Consider the following 16,850-nt stretch of genomic DNA (forward strand, 5'->3'; position numbering starts at 1 on the left):
TTGCGGACGAAGGTGGGCGATCGAACCCTGGGCCGTTAGGTTAAAAGCTTAACGCTCTACCGACTGAGCTATCCCGGTTTTTTTTTCCTGTATTACCTGCTTGGGAAAAAGGATGACCCATTGCGAATGTTACATGGGCATAAAAACACGTCAATATCTGACTGCTCTGTTATATTCAAAAGGGGTGGAGGGTGGTCAGCTGGTCCAGAACTGGTAGCCGGTCAGGAGGATCGCTCTTTGCACTGAAAGCATCAGGTATGTACTGCACACTTTCGATAAAGTACTGTCGAGCTGGGGTAATCACCTCATGCTCATGTCTAACAGCCATGCGCGTTCTCCACACGCTGTGCATGCACAGAAGCATTAAAAGACCGCAGGGCTCTCCCGCTGGTTTAGCGCATGACAGAAAACGTATTCCAAATGGAGTTATTGGCAAATCCTTTTTCAAGGTGTGTTTTAAAACATCCCACAAAAACACTGCGTCATGGCAGTCCAGAGAGATATGCTCAATTTTCTCTGGCTTTTTGCATATCAAGCAGTCTACGGACAGAGGTGCAAAGATTCCTTTGCTTTCTAGCCACGGCTTCACTGGAAGATTGCTTGTATGCAACAGGAAAAAGAAGGATTTAGCGGAAGCTTTTACCGGCATTCTTTTTAGTCTTAAGAACATCTCGTTCTGAACCCAAAACATATACTGAGCGATACAAAGGTACACGCAAGAATTCGTCAAGGAGATGTTAATACAGTTTATTACGAGTAACGGCGGCCAGATATTAACATGATAATTTCGCCTTTAGTATATCGAAAGACGCGACTATTCGCGCAAAAACGCACTTAAAGCCTTTGGCCCAGTGGACGTAGACGACACTATATAATCAGGCAATGAATCGTGTAGCCTCACCTAAATCACTGTTCTCAGAAAAGCATCGCTTTGGTCACACAACAAAAAAGAATCTGGTTACTATCTGCTTGAGGAACAAATGTGACAACCCCAACCCTCCATTCATTACCCTAAGAAACATATTACAACGGCTAGTACGTTCCCAACTTGACGCCCCAATTAAACGTCGCGAACTCTCTCTGCAGTTTTTGCATAGAGATCCTATTCAAACATAATGCTTGCATGACGTACAAAATTTTAGCAACTAGAAATAAATTGCACAGAGTCGATCTTGCAAACACTGAAAATTTATGCCCTCCCCATTTACCTGTCTGAGTTTTAACTCGTACTGCTTCGTTTGCCCAATATTCTTTGAATGGCCTCCGCGGTGGCTCAGTGGCTATGGTGCTGGGCTGCTGGCCCGAAAAACGCGGGTTCGATCCCGGTCGCGGCGGCTGAATTTCTTTGGAGGAGAAATTCGAGGCCCGTGTACTGTGCGATGTCAGTGCACGTTAAAGAACCCCAGGTGGTCGAAATTTCCGGAGCCCTCCACTACGGCGTCTCTCATAGCCTTAGTCGCTTTGGGACGTTAAACCCCATAAACCAAACCATTCTTTGAGTGAAAACTTCTTCGACGGAAGTCCGTCCGGTTGGATTCTTGAGATAGTTGAGAGAAAAAAAACTAACGCCAACCAATACTCTAATTTTGCCCAACGTTTCGGGACCAACTCGGTTCCTTCTTCAGGGGTGACTAAAGTGTGCCAGCAGCAGCGGGGTGCTGCCTTCGAAGGGAGAGCGAAGGCATTACCCCGCTGCTGCTGGCACACTTTAGTCACTCCAGAAGAAGGAACCGAGTTGGTCCCGAAACGTTGGGCAAAATTAAAATATTGACTGGCGTCAGTTTTCTCTCAACTAGCCCAATATCCTATACCCACGCGATAATAATCTAGGGATACACCTAAGTGGATGCCGGGTGTTACCGCCCGTTGCATTTTGCAAAACACCTGGGGTGCGTATTGTCATCTACAGCGCCAGAAACCGAAACACTTGATCCAGCTAATAGCCCTTCCACTTGCTGCACAAAAAGTTGCAGCCTCTTTTACGACTTCACGCTTTCATGATCGGTACAAAACACTGCTACGTCATCAGCATATGCTAACATCGAACTTCAGTTTCGTAGAATGTGCATCACCAGTTTGTTCTTGTAAGCAGCCGCAAGCAAAACGGCTCGAGGTAGAGCGCGAAAAGCAGGGGCGATAAAGGGCAGCCTTGCCTTACAGGTGACTACATAGGTATACCCTCGCTTAGCTGCTTATTTATCACCAACTTCGCTGCACAACCATTGTACATCATTTTAACGTGCTGTGTAATAGCGGTTCTAACGTTGACGTGATCCAATATATATATAGAGAGAATAAAACTTGGTGCACAGCTTTCTCAAAAGCCTTGTGCAGATCCAACTGCAACATGACCACGTGCCCATGCATTGCATCACAGCATTCAAGCACACTTCTAGCAGCAGGAATATTGGTAAAGATTGTCCTGCCTTTTATGAAACGGGTCTGATGTGTGCCTACAAGTGACTTAATGACACCTTGTAGACGTCCAGCTGGAACCTTCATGTAGATTTTGTAAGCCACATTTGTTAAACTGATGGAACGGTATGATTCTGCAGATTGCACCTTAATCGGGTCACTTGTTTTAGGAAACAGTATCACGTAGGACATTCGGAATAAAGTAGGAGTTACCTTATTTTCGTAGCATTTGCTAACCAGTCGTCCAAGGGCGACAGCCATTTCTGTTTTAAGCGCTTTATATACAGATGCGCCAAGACCGATGCGTCCCAACGGGGCCTTCCCTACTTTGCCCTTCGGGCACGTCCTTTGGCAGGTGTCGCACGACCTGACGTACGTTTTAATCTCCTCCTGCACTCCCGGCCAATAGAATTGTCGCGAATCGGGTGGACGCGTCCCCGTCTGCTGAAGGGGAACGCTTTCGCGTGCAGGTCTGGGCCCGGACACTTGTTTCAATTTAATTCTTGGATCGCTGCTTCAGTTTCCGCTGCTGTTATGTCAGCTTCAAGGGCTTCCACAAGTTCGTCCTATAATCTTGGAATCAGAGATAGGAATTCTGTTCTGAAGCACTCAGTGTCCGGTATTTTTAGGCTGGAGAGCTCCCTGTAATATTTCACAAACACCATTTCGATTCTCTCCCTTAAAAATGTAACTTAATTTTGATAGCAGATTTGTTTTATCGTTTTCGGCAGTGCCTGCCTTTTTTCGTCACTAAGCGCCCGTTTAGTGGGCGTCTCCCCGAGCCACAGCCTTTCGTTTCGTGCCCTTATCACGCACCACGATACTTTTCTTCGTCTATTGCCTCGAGCTTAGTCTTTGTTTCTTTTATTTCTTTTGTGAAAAATGCAGGTTTGCAACACTCCACACTAAGCATAAAATCTAGGGCACTGTAACGCTCTTTTTCTTGTTATTTTTCTTTCTGCCGAAGAGCACATGCTCTATCTATCGCAGTTCTCTTAATGTCGCATTTGAACTGCTCCCATACTTGTATGAAACTTCTACATTCCGACTGCAGCATGTTCAAGATTAAATCCTTTACTTTGAAGATTGAAGATGTATTCTTCATCTTCAAGTAATTTATCATTCAACTTCCTGAAGTCCCAATTAAACTTCGAAGCTGTTTTCTTCGCACCGAGTGTAATCATAACTAGGCAATGATCACTAAAGCTGACATACATCGTCTGATATCCAGAACACAACACCGCACACTCGACAGGAACATATATACGGTACTGTCTTGCTTGACAACCACCCTGAAAGTGCGTGTACACTGTCTGGCCTTCATGTGTCGATATCAAGCCTGCATCTTCATGGTCGTGCTCACTTAAGATCTCAGAAAAAATTCCGCACTCTTGTCCCGAAAGGAACGGTTTTTAGCTCTGTCTTCTGATCTGCAGACGCAATTGAAGTTGCGAAGCGTTATAACACGCTTCTCAGTAAGTAGGAATGGCTCGACCTGGGGGAAAAAAAAACTCTCTTTCATGTACTGCATTCGGCGCGTATGCACATATAGCTCACCAAGCCACTCCAGCTGTCTTAAAATCGCATAACACAAGTCGTCCACTTTCACACGAGAAAATAGCATCGACAGCCCCAATACAGTTCCTTACAAAAATAACGCCTTCGCCTGACCGTCCAACTGCAGAACTTATACAAGCACTGTATCTGCTGCGAAAACCTACTACCATCCTCTCTCTGTTCTTCACTTTATTTTAGTTTCTTGCGCCGCTAGCAAATCGATTTCGTTTTCTAGCAGAATGCGGTTCAGTTGCTCTTGTCTTCTATGAACCGGGAGGCCTCTAACATTCAGCGTGGCCACACGCAAACTAGTTGCGAGATTGGTCGCCATCTAAAGGGGTTGGATGTCGCCGATCTGTCTACTCACACGTAAAGCAACGTAAGTCCGACAATCGTTCTGGCGGTGGAGCTCGGTGTTGTCCCGATCAGAGACCAGGCTTCAACAGTCGTGACAGAAAAAGCCACCGCAAAGGCGGTGGTAACACAGGCGCACTCCTACGGTGAGGTGATACATTCGGTTCGGGCTTGAAAGGCGCACGGCGCACTAGAGGTGCCTTCGGCAGAGGATCCTCGCCGCTATCACCCTCCAGCATTGATTGATTCCTGCTTGTCCGAGCCCTCGTGTGCCCGCTTCACTGGCAAGCTTGAAGCAACGGGCATCTCGGCGTCCTCCTGTTCGTCGAGCTCCTGCTCAGACGAAGCCACGCTTACAGCATTCCCGTTGTCCGCTTTTGCTGGAGGTGTCACGGCCCCTGAAGCGTCAGCCGCCTGAGCTTGAAACTCACTCCTATGACTGACTTGCTCAACAGGTGCGTGATCCCCAGAAACTGGCTCCTTGGTCATTACGTCTACACCACTTTCACGGGCGGCTTCGACATCACCTGCGTCGTCCATGATGTGTTCGGCAGTCTCGTCACGGCGTACCGGCCCCGTAACGCTCGCGCACGCATTGGGTGTCGTCATGACCGCGCCGACGACAGAGCCCGCATCGTGGCAATCCCGCCGTATACGTCTGGTGCCCCGGAATCGCAGGCAAAGCGAAGCCCCACCAGGGACATGGTCAAGAGCGACGTCCTCCGCAACACGCAGCTGATGGAGCAAGACCTCAATGGCAAAACCCGCCTTCAGTTTCAGAGTAACCGAACGCGTCGTTGAAGCTTTGTCGACGCAGCCTTTAACCTTCCACTTATCACGACAAATTTCGGTCACCTTCCCGAACGCCGCCAAGGCAGCTCGCACGAGCTGCTCGCAAAACGCTCGAACCTGAAGGCAGATGCAGTAGAACCTTTTCATATTCCTCGGAAAGCTTCTCAGTGCTCCTGATACCGCGGCCCGGCTGGGCCGCTGAAACCGCTCCTTGGGAGCCCATGATGCGCACGTCCTTCACACTCGGTGGCCGGAAGTCGGACCTCTGAAATCTCCGGGCTCTCTGCTGCCTTTCATTCATTTGTCCCAGCTGCGCATAATAAAGAAAATAGATGTTCACCAGCAGCAGACTACTTCTGCCGTCACTGCGGACGAAGGTGGGTGATCGCCATGCGTCAAAACAAATTTTTTTGTGGGTATTCACTCTTTGCTTTTACAATATTTGGTGAAAAAAGACAAATTAACGACTTAACCGGCAAAACGGCTGGAAAGAGATCCCTCACGAAAAGTGCAAAACTAATAACTTCCGCCCGAACGGGGGCTCGAACCCCGGACCGTTAGGTTAAAAGCCTAACGCTCTACCGACTGAGCTATCCGGGCTTCTTTTCTCTTTCATGGTATTTATTTACATGGTTTTGTACAGAGAGGATATATATACATGTGTGTGTGTGTGTGTGTGTGTACACACACATACACAAAAAACTATTTACATAGAACCTAGGTAGGCGCTACATGGCACAAACATGATAGTAAACATATTAGAACTAAAAGGCCGGTAAGGATATACAGCGCATCAGGAGAGGAAACCAATCCGGTAAAAAGTCCAATTCTTTGTACGTCCGTTACCTGCAGCAGAATTCGGCTAAAATGAATTCTGGGCAAAACGACAGGTTCAACGTTGCGGTCTTGCATGCGCGTTTTCCGAAAGTTAAGAAGTCTAATGAGAAGACTCATGTCACAGGGTTTCGAGTCAGGTTGGGAAACAACAAGGTAGCGCACACTGTAGGAATTTAGGAGGAAATCTTTCTGTAGCGTCCTCTGTAACACATCCCGAAACAAAATCGCGTCTTTGCAGTCTATAAAACAATGTTCAATTGTTTCAAGCACATTGCACAAGCGACAGTTTACAGAAGACACAAAAATGTTTTTCCTATCGAGTCACGTGTTGACAGGTAGAGTTTCGGTGTGTAATTTATGGAAACATGTTTTGGTGCAAGGAGAAATTGGCATTTTACGCACTCGCTTTAAAACATCATGACCCATGAGCCCAAAGTAGACAGAACGATACAGTGGGGGCGGGAAGAGCGTCGATATCAAATCACTGTGCAGACTTTTGCGCGAAACAGAATATAAGTACTCATTTGAAAACCGAACTGTAAAAAAAAAAAAAACGCACGGAGGCATAAACTTCAAACTTCCTGCATAAAGCATAGTAAACGGGGGCGCTCAATAAAATTGGAAGAAACTACTAAGTTCGGAAATAGCGTCACGATGTTAACCTGCAAGAATGCTCTAATAATCGGGTGGGAACAATCACGAAAAAAGAAGAAACGGGCAACCAACTGTCTCACATACAGGTGCTCTAGGCCCAGTCCTCCTGCACAAACAGGCCTGAAAAGGTTATCACGCCGCGTGGGCTCAAATTCGGAAGACCAAATAAACGCTGCATGTAATGTCTGGCGCAATGAAGGACCTGGAGCACGTAATAGATCCTTGTTGCCAGAAAGGTGTTGCAAGCCTGGGCTCGACCAAAAATTGAAAGCCGATGTGGCAAAACCTCTTAGCATAACGCTCAACGGCCGGAACTCGCTCTCTCCAGTAACGCGCACTTCATTTATAGGCATAAAGTGGAACACCAAGATATTTAGGAGGCACACATGACCATTCTATTCCAGCATACAGGGGCGGAGTTGTGCCCAATGAACCAAACCATAGGCCAGAACTTTTGGAGCGATTCATTTGAGCACCAGAAACGAGGCCAAATCGATCTATCGAGGACAACAGATCATCAATGCCGGGCTTGTCAATGCAGAAAAATGCAAGATCATCAGCATATGCTAGAATATGACTTCATTACCCAAAACAGAGAACCCATGGATGTTACTGTTACGCAAAACACTCAAAGCGGTTCCACCTAAAGAGCAAAAAGCAGAGGATACATCGGACAACCTTGCTTCACGGAAAAGCGGATTGGCACAGGGTTTGAGAGCTGGCCATTAATGATAAATCCTGTTGAACAGTTGCTGTAGCAAAGTTGAACCTCCTTAGGTACAGTAGAACCCACGTTTGCTCGCTCTAGAAGTGAAAACAGAAATGAATGGCGAACGCGGTCAAATGCTTTCGAAAGGTCGATTTGAAGAAGAGCAAGCCACTCATGGCAGCTGGAGGAATATTCAAGAATTTCATGCGCACTGTACAGCCCGCTATCCGGGCTTACAGCAGCTGCTATTCTCTCCTTTGTCCCACTCCACCGCATGAACACAATCAAATTGCGCTACGAATAGCAGCCATTACAGACGAAGGTGGGGGCGTCCAAAATAATGTTTAAGGCAGTTCCTTGTTTGCTTTGTCACCAACCGCTTTGCAAGAGGCTTTATGAATACTGTCCGTGATAGGGGCGGAGCAGCGATCCTTTCAGGACAAAAAAGTCACCCTTCGCCCGAACGGGGGCTCGAACCCCGGACCGTTAGGTTAAAAGCCTAACGCTCTACCGACTGAGCTATCCGGGCCTACATCAGCGCACCTGCTTTTGTCTCCTTTGTCCCACTCCACCGCAGGAACACAATCAAATTGCGCTACGAAGAACAGCCATTACAGACGAAGGTGGGGGCCAAAATAATGTTTAAGGCAGTTCATTGTTTGCTTTGTCACCAACGGCTTTGCAAGAGACTTTCTGAAGACTGCCCGTGACAGGGGCGGAGCAGCGATCTTTTCAGGGCAAAAAAGTCACCCTTCGCCCGAACGGGGGCTCGAACCCCGGACCGTTAGGTTAAAAGCCTAACGCTCTACCGACTGAGCTATTTTTTTTTTCTTTATTGCTTTCAAGAAAACAACACAAAATCTACATACACCAAACTGAAAACTAGCAACCTGCCAGATCTGCCTGGCAGGCCTTGTCAAGTTTAAAATTCTCTCAACAGAGCCAAATTTTCCATCCTGGGTAGCCAATCGGGTACACATGCTTGTAGTTTCATTACTTCCACAAATCTACGTACATTTTCCCGAAAATACATGCGGGCTGGTCTCGCGTCAGAATCGCAGTAATACCCCGCCATTCTGGAGCGCCATATACTATGGAGGCCCCAGAGCATTACCTGATCAAACGGAAACCCGTCCTGGTTTTCAATTGCCAAATATCTGATACCGTAGGGATGAAGCGGCAGCTCTTTTTTAAATGTTCGTTGCAAAACATCCCAAAAAAACACCCCCTCCCAACAGTGAAGAAACACATGGTCTATTGTTTCGGGACACTTGCAGATTAGGCAATGCGAACCCCACGGTAGGAATAAACCCCTTCCCTCTAAAAACCTTTTAACTGAGAGTGTTTCCGTATGTAACTTGAAGAAGAAAGTTTTGGTTCCTGGCTGTACTTGCATTCTTTTTACTCTTTTCAGAACATCCCCTCCGTGGCCTCCATCGTACAAAGCTCTGTACATTGGCACTGGAAAAACAACATCACACAGATCTGCGTATAGCTTTCTCCGCTTCACGTCACTTAAATATTCTCTCGAAAAACGCACAACCAGAAATTTAACGCTATCAGCAACTTCTCTGAAGTAACCTAAGGTTCTTCCGGAAAAATAATTTGTTCCCACAACAAAATCAGGCAAAACACGGGTCAACCTTAGTTGACACATAGTTCTCAAAAAAGGGTCACGCACATCTCGGAAAAAGAAAAACCTGTTTACAAGCTGGCGCAGGAACAGATGTCCTAGCCCAAGGCCACCATCTTTCACACGTCTAAACAAATTCGTCCGTCGGCACCGTTCCCAGGTCGAGGACCAAACAAAAACAGCTAAAATGCGATGTATCTTCTGTACATTTGCCCGGGAACAGTGCAACACTTGCATGACGTACCACAGTTTGCTTAAAAAGAACAAATTACACACCGTCGCTCTCGCAAAGATTGACAAATGTGCCCCCTTCCATCTATCTGATTTTTCCCGTAGTTCGTGCGCTTGTTCTTTCCAATATGCATCACTGTCCCGGTAGCAGTTTAGTGGCACTCCTAGGTATTTTGGGGGGATAGTTACCCAAGTCACATTCGCAAAACGATCTGGGGTTGATGGCCAACCCCCATGCCAAAGTCCCTGGCACTTTGCCCAGTTCACTTTACTTCCGGTTGCCTTCCTGAAACTGTCAACTGACACAACAGCCTCCCGTATGCTCTGCTGATTCACAGCAAACACCGCTAGGTCATCCGCGTACGCAAGCAACTTGACTTCAGCTGCCTGCAACCTAAAACCTTGAACAACCTCGTTCTTAATAATGCTCAAACATAGTGTCTCTATGTAAATGGCAAACAAAAGTGGACTGAGGGGGCAGCCCTGGCGTACCGAACGTTGCACCCGAATGGGGGCCCCCAGACTCTTGTTTATAATTAATCTCGTAGTGCAGCCGCGGTACGCCATGGCCACGCCCTCTCGAATTACTGAACCTACATTCGCGTGGTCCAGAATACTGAGCAAAATTTCGTGGGCGACACAGTCAAATGCTTTTTCGAGGTCTAGTTGGAGGATGGCCACACAGTCATTAGTCAGATCACAACACTCCAGAACCGATCTTGCCGTGTGTATGTTAGTCATAATTGATCTCCCCTTTATCCCGCACGTTTGGTGAGGGCCGACAATATCCTGAATTACTGACTGCAGTCTCCTTGCTAGCACTTTCATTAATATTTTATAATCGACATTAGTCAAGGAAATTGGCCTGTAAGCTGTGACCTGCTGGAGCTTTTCCTCGTTATTTGTCTTTGGAATTAGAATAGTGTGAGATAACCCGTATGACAGCGGCAATCTGTTTATTTCGTAGGCTTCTTTGAACAACGCAGTCAATATTGGCGCTATTTCGTTCTTGAACCCCTTATAGAAAGCTGCACTTAAGCCGTCTGGCCCAGGCGACTTTCCCATATTTAAACTATCGATTGCTTTTTCGACCTCGAGTTCTGTGATTGGCATCTCTAATCTTTTCTTCGTGTCCTCGTCTAGTCGTGGCATAGCCATAAGAAACTTTTCTTTGAACAAGTTTATGTCGACCTCCTGTTTGTTAAAAAGCTGCTGATAATATTGGAAGAAGCCTTGTCTGATATGATCGTCATCTGACGATAGCATGCCGCCCCATGCAATCTTATCAATATGATTTTTCTCTGCATGAGCCTTTTCCAATGCCAGTGCTCTTTTCGAGGGCGTCTCGCCCATGTTCCAGCTTTCCGCCCTTGCCCTTACTAACGCTCCTTGGTATCTGTCTTCTTCCATCAACGCAAGCTGTTCTTTTATTTTCCTAATATCTTCTATCCATTTGCCGGGTGCCTTACATTCTTGCTCATGTAGTTTTTCCAGCAAAGCCTTTACCTGGGTTTCTTTAATTTTCTCCTGATACCGCAGGCAACTGGACCTATCAATGGCCTTTATTTTAATCTGTTCTTCGCACATCTCCCATTGCTTCCAGATTTCGTACAATGTGCCCGGCCTTACTTTAATGAGTTCATTCAGTACAACCCGTCTAAAGGCTTCATCGCTGAGCAATTTGTTGTTAAATTTCCATAACTCCCAGCTAAATGCATTCCTTCGTTTTCTGGTGCCGAATAGGTTTGGTTTATGGTTTATGGGGTTTAACGTCCCAAAGCGACTGAGGCTATGAGAGACGCCGTAGTGAAGGGCTCCGGAAATTTCGACCACCTGGGGTTCTTTAACGTGCACTGACATCGCACAGTACACGGGCCTCTAGAATTTCTCCTCCAAAGAAATTCCAGCCGCCGCGACCGGGATCGAACCCGCGTCTTTTGGGATAGCAGCCGAGCACCATAGCCACTGAGCCACCGCGGCGGCTTCTGGTGCCGAATACGCATTTCACTAAGCAGTGATCCGTGAATGTCATGGGCACAACTTGGTATTCATTACATACGGGAATCAAATCCAGCGACACGTAAATTCGGTCAAGGCGCGCGTGGCTCGAACCTTGGAAGTGCGTGTACTGCACGGCACGCGCTCCCCCCAGGTACTCAGCCACATCTTCCATATTCCACTCGCTTGTTAACTGGCACAACACATCAGTACTCTTGTCTCTGAAGCCGCGTGTGCTGGTTTTGTCCCGAGCATTCAGTACACAGTTGAAATCGCCCAGCATTACAACCTGCCTCTCCGTACTTAACTGCTGCATAACATTCTCAAAAAACACTGCTCTTTCCTCAACAATGTTAGGAGCATACACACAAATAATGCGCCACTCAGCATTGGAATATGCAAAATCGGCTACAACACACCGTCCTGACAGACATGAGTAGTGAGCCTGTACAATCAGTCCAGGCAGCTTTTTGACAAGCAATACACACCCAGCCGATGTCCCTACCGCGTGGCTCACAATGGCGTAAAATCTAGCCGTGAAACGTTGCACCATGCTCCCGGTCTCTTCCTCCCCATCAACCTTTGTTTCTTGCACGGCAAGCACGTCGATATCATGGTCACTTAGCAGGCGATGTACTTGGCTCTGCTTCTTTTTTGCTGCCAATCCCCTGACATTTAATGTGGCTACTCTCAAAGGGGTTTCAGGCGCCATTTTCATAAAGGGTGAAAAGACCGAGAGCATGGTGCTTACCTTCCTCGTCTAGCGCGCGGCTAGACGCCATCGTTGGAACCGCCTCCGTCTGGTGCGAGCGGCTGAACTGGCAGCGGGGGCGCTTTATCCGCTGCACGCCTCTCCGAAGAAAGGTTTGGACTGTTTTTGCTGGCGGCTCGTCGACACCGGGGGCTGCTGCCTTGTCACCTTCGAGATCGGTCTGTGTGTGGGGTCGCTTGGCTGGGGCTGTGACGCTTGGCGAACGGGTACCGCTGGTGTCCGGGTGCTCCTCACCGTTATCTTGCTCCATGTCGTCTGCCGGCTGAGGTGACGTCTCGTCCTCTGACCTCGGGAGGTCAGGTGTAGCGTCACTCCTCCCTGCATCGCTGGCACCACTGATATCTCGTGCCGAGTCCCCCGACGAGTCTGTCTCCCGTGCCTGCGTACGCGCTTCGCCGGTTCCCTTTGCCGCCTCCTCTGCCTCGACTACGTCCATAGTGAGCTCCGCCGACCGCTCCCTCGTTCCAGGTCCCGCGGCCGAAGCGTACGTGAGCACACAGTCAGCCTCCTCATGTCCGTAGCGCCTACATTTTGAACATCGGGGCACCTTACATTCGCGGCGGACGTGTCCCGTGCCTCGACAGCGTAAGCACTGCATCGCCCGCCCAGGCACCACGACAAGGGCTAATTCCCCGGCGACTCGCAGCTGGTGCGGTAAATCATCAACCTTAATGCCAGGCTTCAATTTCAGGAGCACCGTCCTCGTGGTGGACCCCTTCTCCTTGACGCCTTGAACTCGCCACCTTTCCCGGGTCACTTCGGTCACGTTTCCAAAAGCAGCAAACGCCGTCCGGATGTCCTCATCTGCCACGCCGTGCAACATCCAGTGGAGACGCAGCTTCACTTGTTGGTCTTCGGGATCGATGATGAGGCAGCGGCGACCTTTCACTTCCAGTTCCTTGAACGCCGCCAGCTTCTTTGTTGCTTCTGTGCTGGTTAACGTGACAGCCCACACATGGTTGATCTGATACGCCCCCAACGCCAAAACGTCGGGGAGCGCACCAACGTTGGCAAGGGCGTCACGGAAATCCTCGACCCTGTATGGCCTAACCCGCACATCGCCGTGCAAAAAAAGCGTGTTAAAAACAACGCGTCCGGTGGGCAAAGTTGGCAGAATAATCTGGTACTCGCTATCTTCGTTGTCCTCGAGCCTGTTTCCGCGGCTGGAAAGGGCCGCTATCGCCGCTCCGCTGGAGCTCATGATCCTGCGTCCGTCACGCTCGGTGGCCGGAAGTAGAATGACTGAGCTATCCGGGCCTACATCAGCGCACCTGCTTTTCTCTCCTTTGTCCCACTCCACCGCAGGAACACAATCAAATTGCGCTACGAAGAATAGCCATTACAGACGAAGGTGGGGGGCGTCCAAAATAATGTTTAAGGCAGTTCATTGTTTGCTTTGTCACTAACGGCTTTGCAAGAGACTTTCTGAAGACTGTCCGTGATAGGGGCGGAGCAGCGATTCTTTCAGGGCAAAAAAGTTACCCTGCGCCCGAACGGGGGCTCGAACCCCGGACCGTTAGGTTAAAAGCCTAACGCTCTACCGACTGAGCTATTTTTTTTCTTTATTGCCTGACTTCGGCAAGAACCACAGTACACAAATACACTTACAGAGCGCAATGAGCAATAATTAACAACACTATCCGCTTGGTGGGGCGTGGATTCGTCACGTTAAAACTCTTTAAGCGTCACCAAAGGCTCGACTCTCTCGAGCCACTCGGGAGCTTCAGGAGGAAGTTTCTGAACTTCAATATACCTATGCATGCACTCCCGAAAATAGATCCGTGCTGGCCGTGCATCAGGATCGCGATGATTTCCTGACATTCTGGAGCGCCAAATACAATGGAGGCCCATTAGCATAATAAGGTCGAATGGTGCTCCATCCTCACTCTCTACAGGCAAGTACCGAATACCATGAGAGTCCAGCGGAAATTCCTTTTTTTAAAGTCCTTTGTAAGATGTCCCAAAAGTATACCCCCTCCCAACAGTGCAAAAAAACGTGGTCTATTGTTTCTGGTTGTTTACTGAGCTATCCGGGCTTACAGAGCGCAGCGCTTTGGCGCCCATTTCTGCGTTTCGCGGCGTTGCCGGCGTCGCCGTTGCCGTTGTCCCTTGTAAGCCGCAGTAGACACCTTAGACACGCTTTAAGCTGCGAAACCAATGGAGCGGGAGCTTGGAAAGCAGAGGGAAGGCGCATAACTGCCCTCTTGGAACAGTGGACACCTCATTCGTGTTTTAAGCTACGTGGCGGTAGTGACAGATGTACGGTGCATATGCGTTGGCAATGACAGCGTTGTGCCAGTAACGCGGCGCTGAAGCCATAGGCCGTCGGCGTTCATTGTGTTCATTGGCGTTGGAGTTGACTATGTTTTACACTACGGTCATTTTAAGGAAAGGAAGTGCGCATAACTGTCTCCCTGGGTCAGTGGACGACTGAATCGCCCTTAAAGGTACGTGGGGTGATGAGAGAAAGAGATGTGGGCTGCATGCGTTAGCGCTGACAACGGTGAGTGAACTCAACCATTAACTGCCACCTGCCAGGGTGGCAGGGTGGGTGGGGACTTGAATGTAAATAAAAAGACAAACAGGAATTTCTTATCACTTATGTGGGAGAACATCTCGATCCTCTAGCTCGTAACGCCTCCCACGGCTGTGACAACCTCGCGAAGTACTTGCATAGACCTCGTCTTTGAGAACCAGGCATTGGTGCAGCAAGTCGAGCATATGTCCATTTCTCCGACCACAAGGTTTCCTTCACGACAATCAAGAACTGTTAGTGTAGTGCTTCTTGAAGAAGGAATATGTGTGAAAAATAACAAGTTGTCTGTAGTTGTACATACATGTCTTGCTCGAATTCTTAGCCTCAGTCTATCGAAAAGCTGAAATAGCTGATGAGCTGCGCTCAAATTTCGCATCAGTAAGTAACGTAATCGTCGGCAGTTTTTTTCTTTCTTTTTTTTACTGCCGTCTTCGACATTCACAATCAAAGGTTACAAGCCATAAAACGTGGCAGCCACAGTTCGGCTAACATGGAATTAATATTTTTCAACAACACCAGTTCATTAAGTACAGTAATCAATCCTGGTGAATCAGGGAGCTCCCTATAGACATCTCCTAAACGTACTGCACTCTCAATGAATTGTTCGCGAACACGACGAACAGCTTCTGAGTGCTCAAATTCCATTCTCGTTTTCCACATAGCGTGGAGGCCCAGGAACGTACTTAAGTCGTATGGTATACCCTCTGATTTCTTTTCGGGCAAGAATTGTATGCTGTATGGGTCAAGGTGTAACTGTTTCTTTAATGTGCGCTGAAGTACATCCCAATGAAAAATCGGGTCCCAGCAGTCTAGGAATACACGTTCTAATGTTTCGGGTTTCTTGCATAAGAAGCACTTGGTTGTCCAGGGTATGAGATGCCTTTATAATGAAGCTAGGTATTAACGGGAAGTGTGTTGCTGTGTAACTGAACGAAGCTTTTAACGTCAGGTGGGATTGGCATTTTCTTTACTCCTTTAAGCAGATCCTGTTCTGGGCCTCCACGATGACATAAAGGGTACAAAGGCACTGGAAGGGTGTAGTCGACTAGGTCTTTACAAAGTTTCTTCTTACTGACGCTGCAGATGTACTCTTGCGAAAACCGTACGTTTAGAATTCTGTACGAGAGCAGCACTTGGGGAAGATACCCAGTTACGGCTCCACGCATGTTTTCACATGATGCCACAACAAATTCCGGCAGCAGTCGGCGTAGCCTCACTTGCATGACTGTACGTATTAACTGGTCATTTTGGTCGCATAAATGAACGAAGAGCGATGCAATATGACGCAAAAAGAAGTGAACAAGTCCTAACCCACCTATTTTGACTGTACGAAACAAATTTGTTCGACTGGTCCGCTCTCAGGTCGAAGCCCGAATGGAAACAGCAAAAATACGATGTATTTTTCGTATGTTAACCCGCGATGCCCGTAGCACATTCATTACATACCAGATCTTGGAGACAAGAAAAATGTTGCCGAGAGCGGCTCGTGAGAACATTGACAGCTGCCTGCCTTGCCACACCTCTGCCTTTTCATTTGCACTCAACACTTGCTGAGACCAGTACGCTTCAGGATCGCGGTAACAATCCAGTGGTACACCGAGGTACTGTGTTGGATCAGTCGACCACCGTAACCTGGAGAAATTCTCTGGAATGACTTTTAATTCGCCGTGCCCAAAGCTATAACTCTTGTCCCAGTTGATATGAGGGCTAGTACATTCGCAAAACCTTTCAACAACAGTCGTGGCTTGTTTAATGCTCTCCCTGTCTGAGCAAATGACGGCAGTATCATCGGCGTAAGACAATATTTCAGCATGGGCCGCTTGCAGCCTAACATCTGTTATGTGTTCATTATTTGCAGTGGCCAAACACAGCGGCTCGAGGTAAACTGCAAACAACAAGGGCGAAAGTGGGCATCCCTGCCTCACCGAGGAGAGAACGCACAGACTATCGGTAAGGTCAACATTGACAATAATACGCGTTGTACAATCAATGTACGCCATTCTGAACCACACACCTTTAGGTTATAAGCCTAACGCTCTACCGACTGAGCTACCAGGCCCGTTAATTTCTCGGTCACATGGTATTCATTGCACGCGTTTATGTACAGGAACGGGCTATATGCGCTGACTATTTACAACGCAGCCAGCTAGGGGCCACGCCGCACTCGAAAACAATTCCGGCATTAAGCCTTGGGCTCGTTCTACATATCTGCTTCCGCTACCGTTCACGCGGTAAGCGCTGGTGTCGGTTGTTCCGCTTCTAATCAGCCTACTTTCAACTAAATGCTTGCTGAGCTACTTGCGGGTCATTAAAAGAAGGCTGAAGATATCGGCGATATCAAAAAAAAAAAATTCAGCAGACT

The 16,850-nt window shown here is 48.1% G+C and overlaps 2 protein-coding genes and 4 non-coding genes across 7 annotated transcripts in view; all 6 read right to left on the bottom strand.

Annotated features, from left to right (window-relative positions):
• The window catches only part of LOC149353124 (uncharacterized), a 117,591-nt gene that overhangs the window by 68,032 nt on the left and 32,709 nt on the right, over positions 1-16,850 (bottom strand). The window lies entirely within an intron of this gene.
• Positions 4,552-13,153, bottom strand: LOC149353131 (uncharacterized). Its single transcript, XM_089575762.1, has 2 exons — positions 12,240-13,153; positions 4,552-4,984 (listed from the first exon to the last, which is right to left on the bottom strand). The coding sequence occupies exons 1-2, from the start codon at positions 13,151-13,153 to the stop codon at positions 4,552-4,554; spliced, it is 1,347 nt and encodes a 448-aa protein (XP_089431888.1).
• Positions 5,646-5,718, bottom strand: TRNAK-UUU (transfer RNA lysine (anticodon UUU)). The gene has a single exon. It is a non-coding gene; the product is annotated as a tRNA-Lys (tRNA).
• TRNAK-UUU (transfer RNA lysine (anticodon UUU)) lies at positions 7,775-7,847 on the bottom strand. The gene has a single exon. It is a non-coding gene; the product is annotated as a tRNA-Lys (tRNA).
• TRNAK-UUU (transfer RNA lysine (anticodon UUU)) lies at positions 8,073-8,157 on the bottom strand. Its single transcript has one exon. It is a non-coding gene; the product is annotated as a tRNA-Lys (tRNA).
• TRNAK-UUU (transfer RNA lysine (anticodon UUU)) lies at positions 13,439-13,532 on the bottom strand. Its single transcript has one exon. It is a non-coding gene; the product is annotated as a tRNA-Lys (tRNA).

Source organism: Amblyomma mixtum, chromosome 3 (genome assembly GCF_055824585.1).
Source record: "Amblyomma mixtum isolate Tamu chromosome 3, ASM5582458v1, whole genome shotgun sequence".
Taxonomy (NCBI): Eukaryota; Metazoa; Arthropoda; class Arachnida; order Ixodida; family Ixodidae; genus Amblyomma; species Amblyomma mixtum.

Bases quoted from the DNA above. Each gene is read 5' to 3' on its own strand.
- LOC149353131 (XM_089575762.1), bottom strand. From the start codon at position 13,153: ATGAGCTCCAGCGGAGCGGCGATAGCGGCCCTTTCCAGCCGCGGAAAC. The intron at 4,985-12,239 runs GTCAGAGGACGA...CCGGGGCACCAG, and splicing joins GCTACACCTGACCTCCCGAG to ACGTATACGGCGGGATTGCC.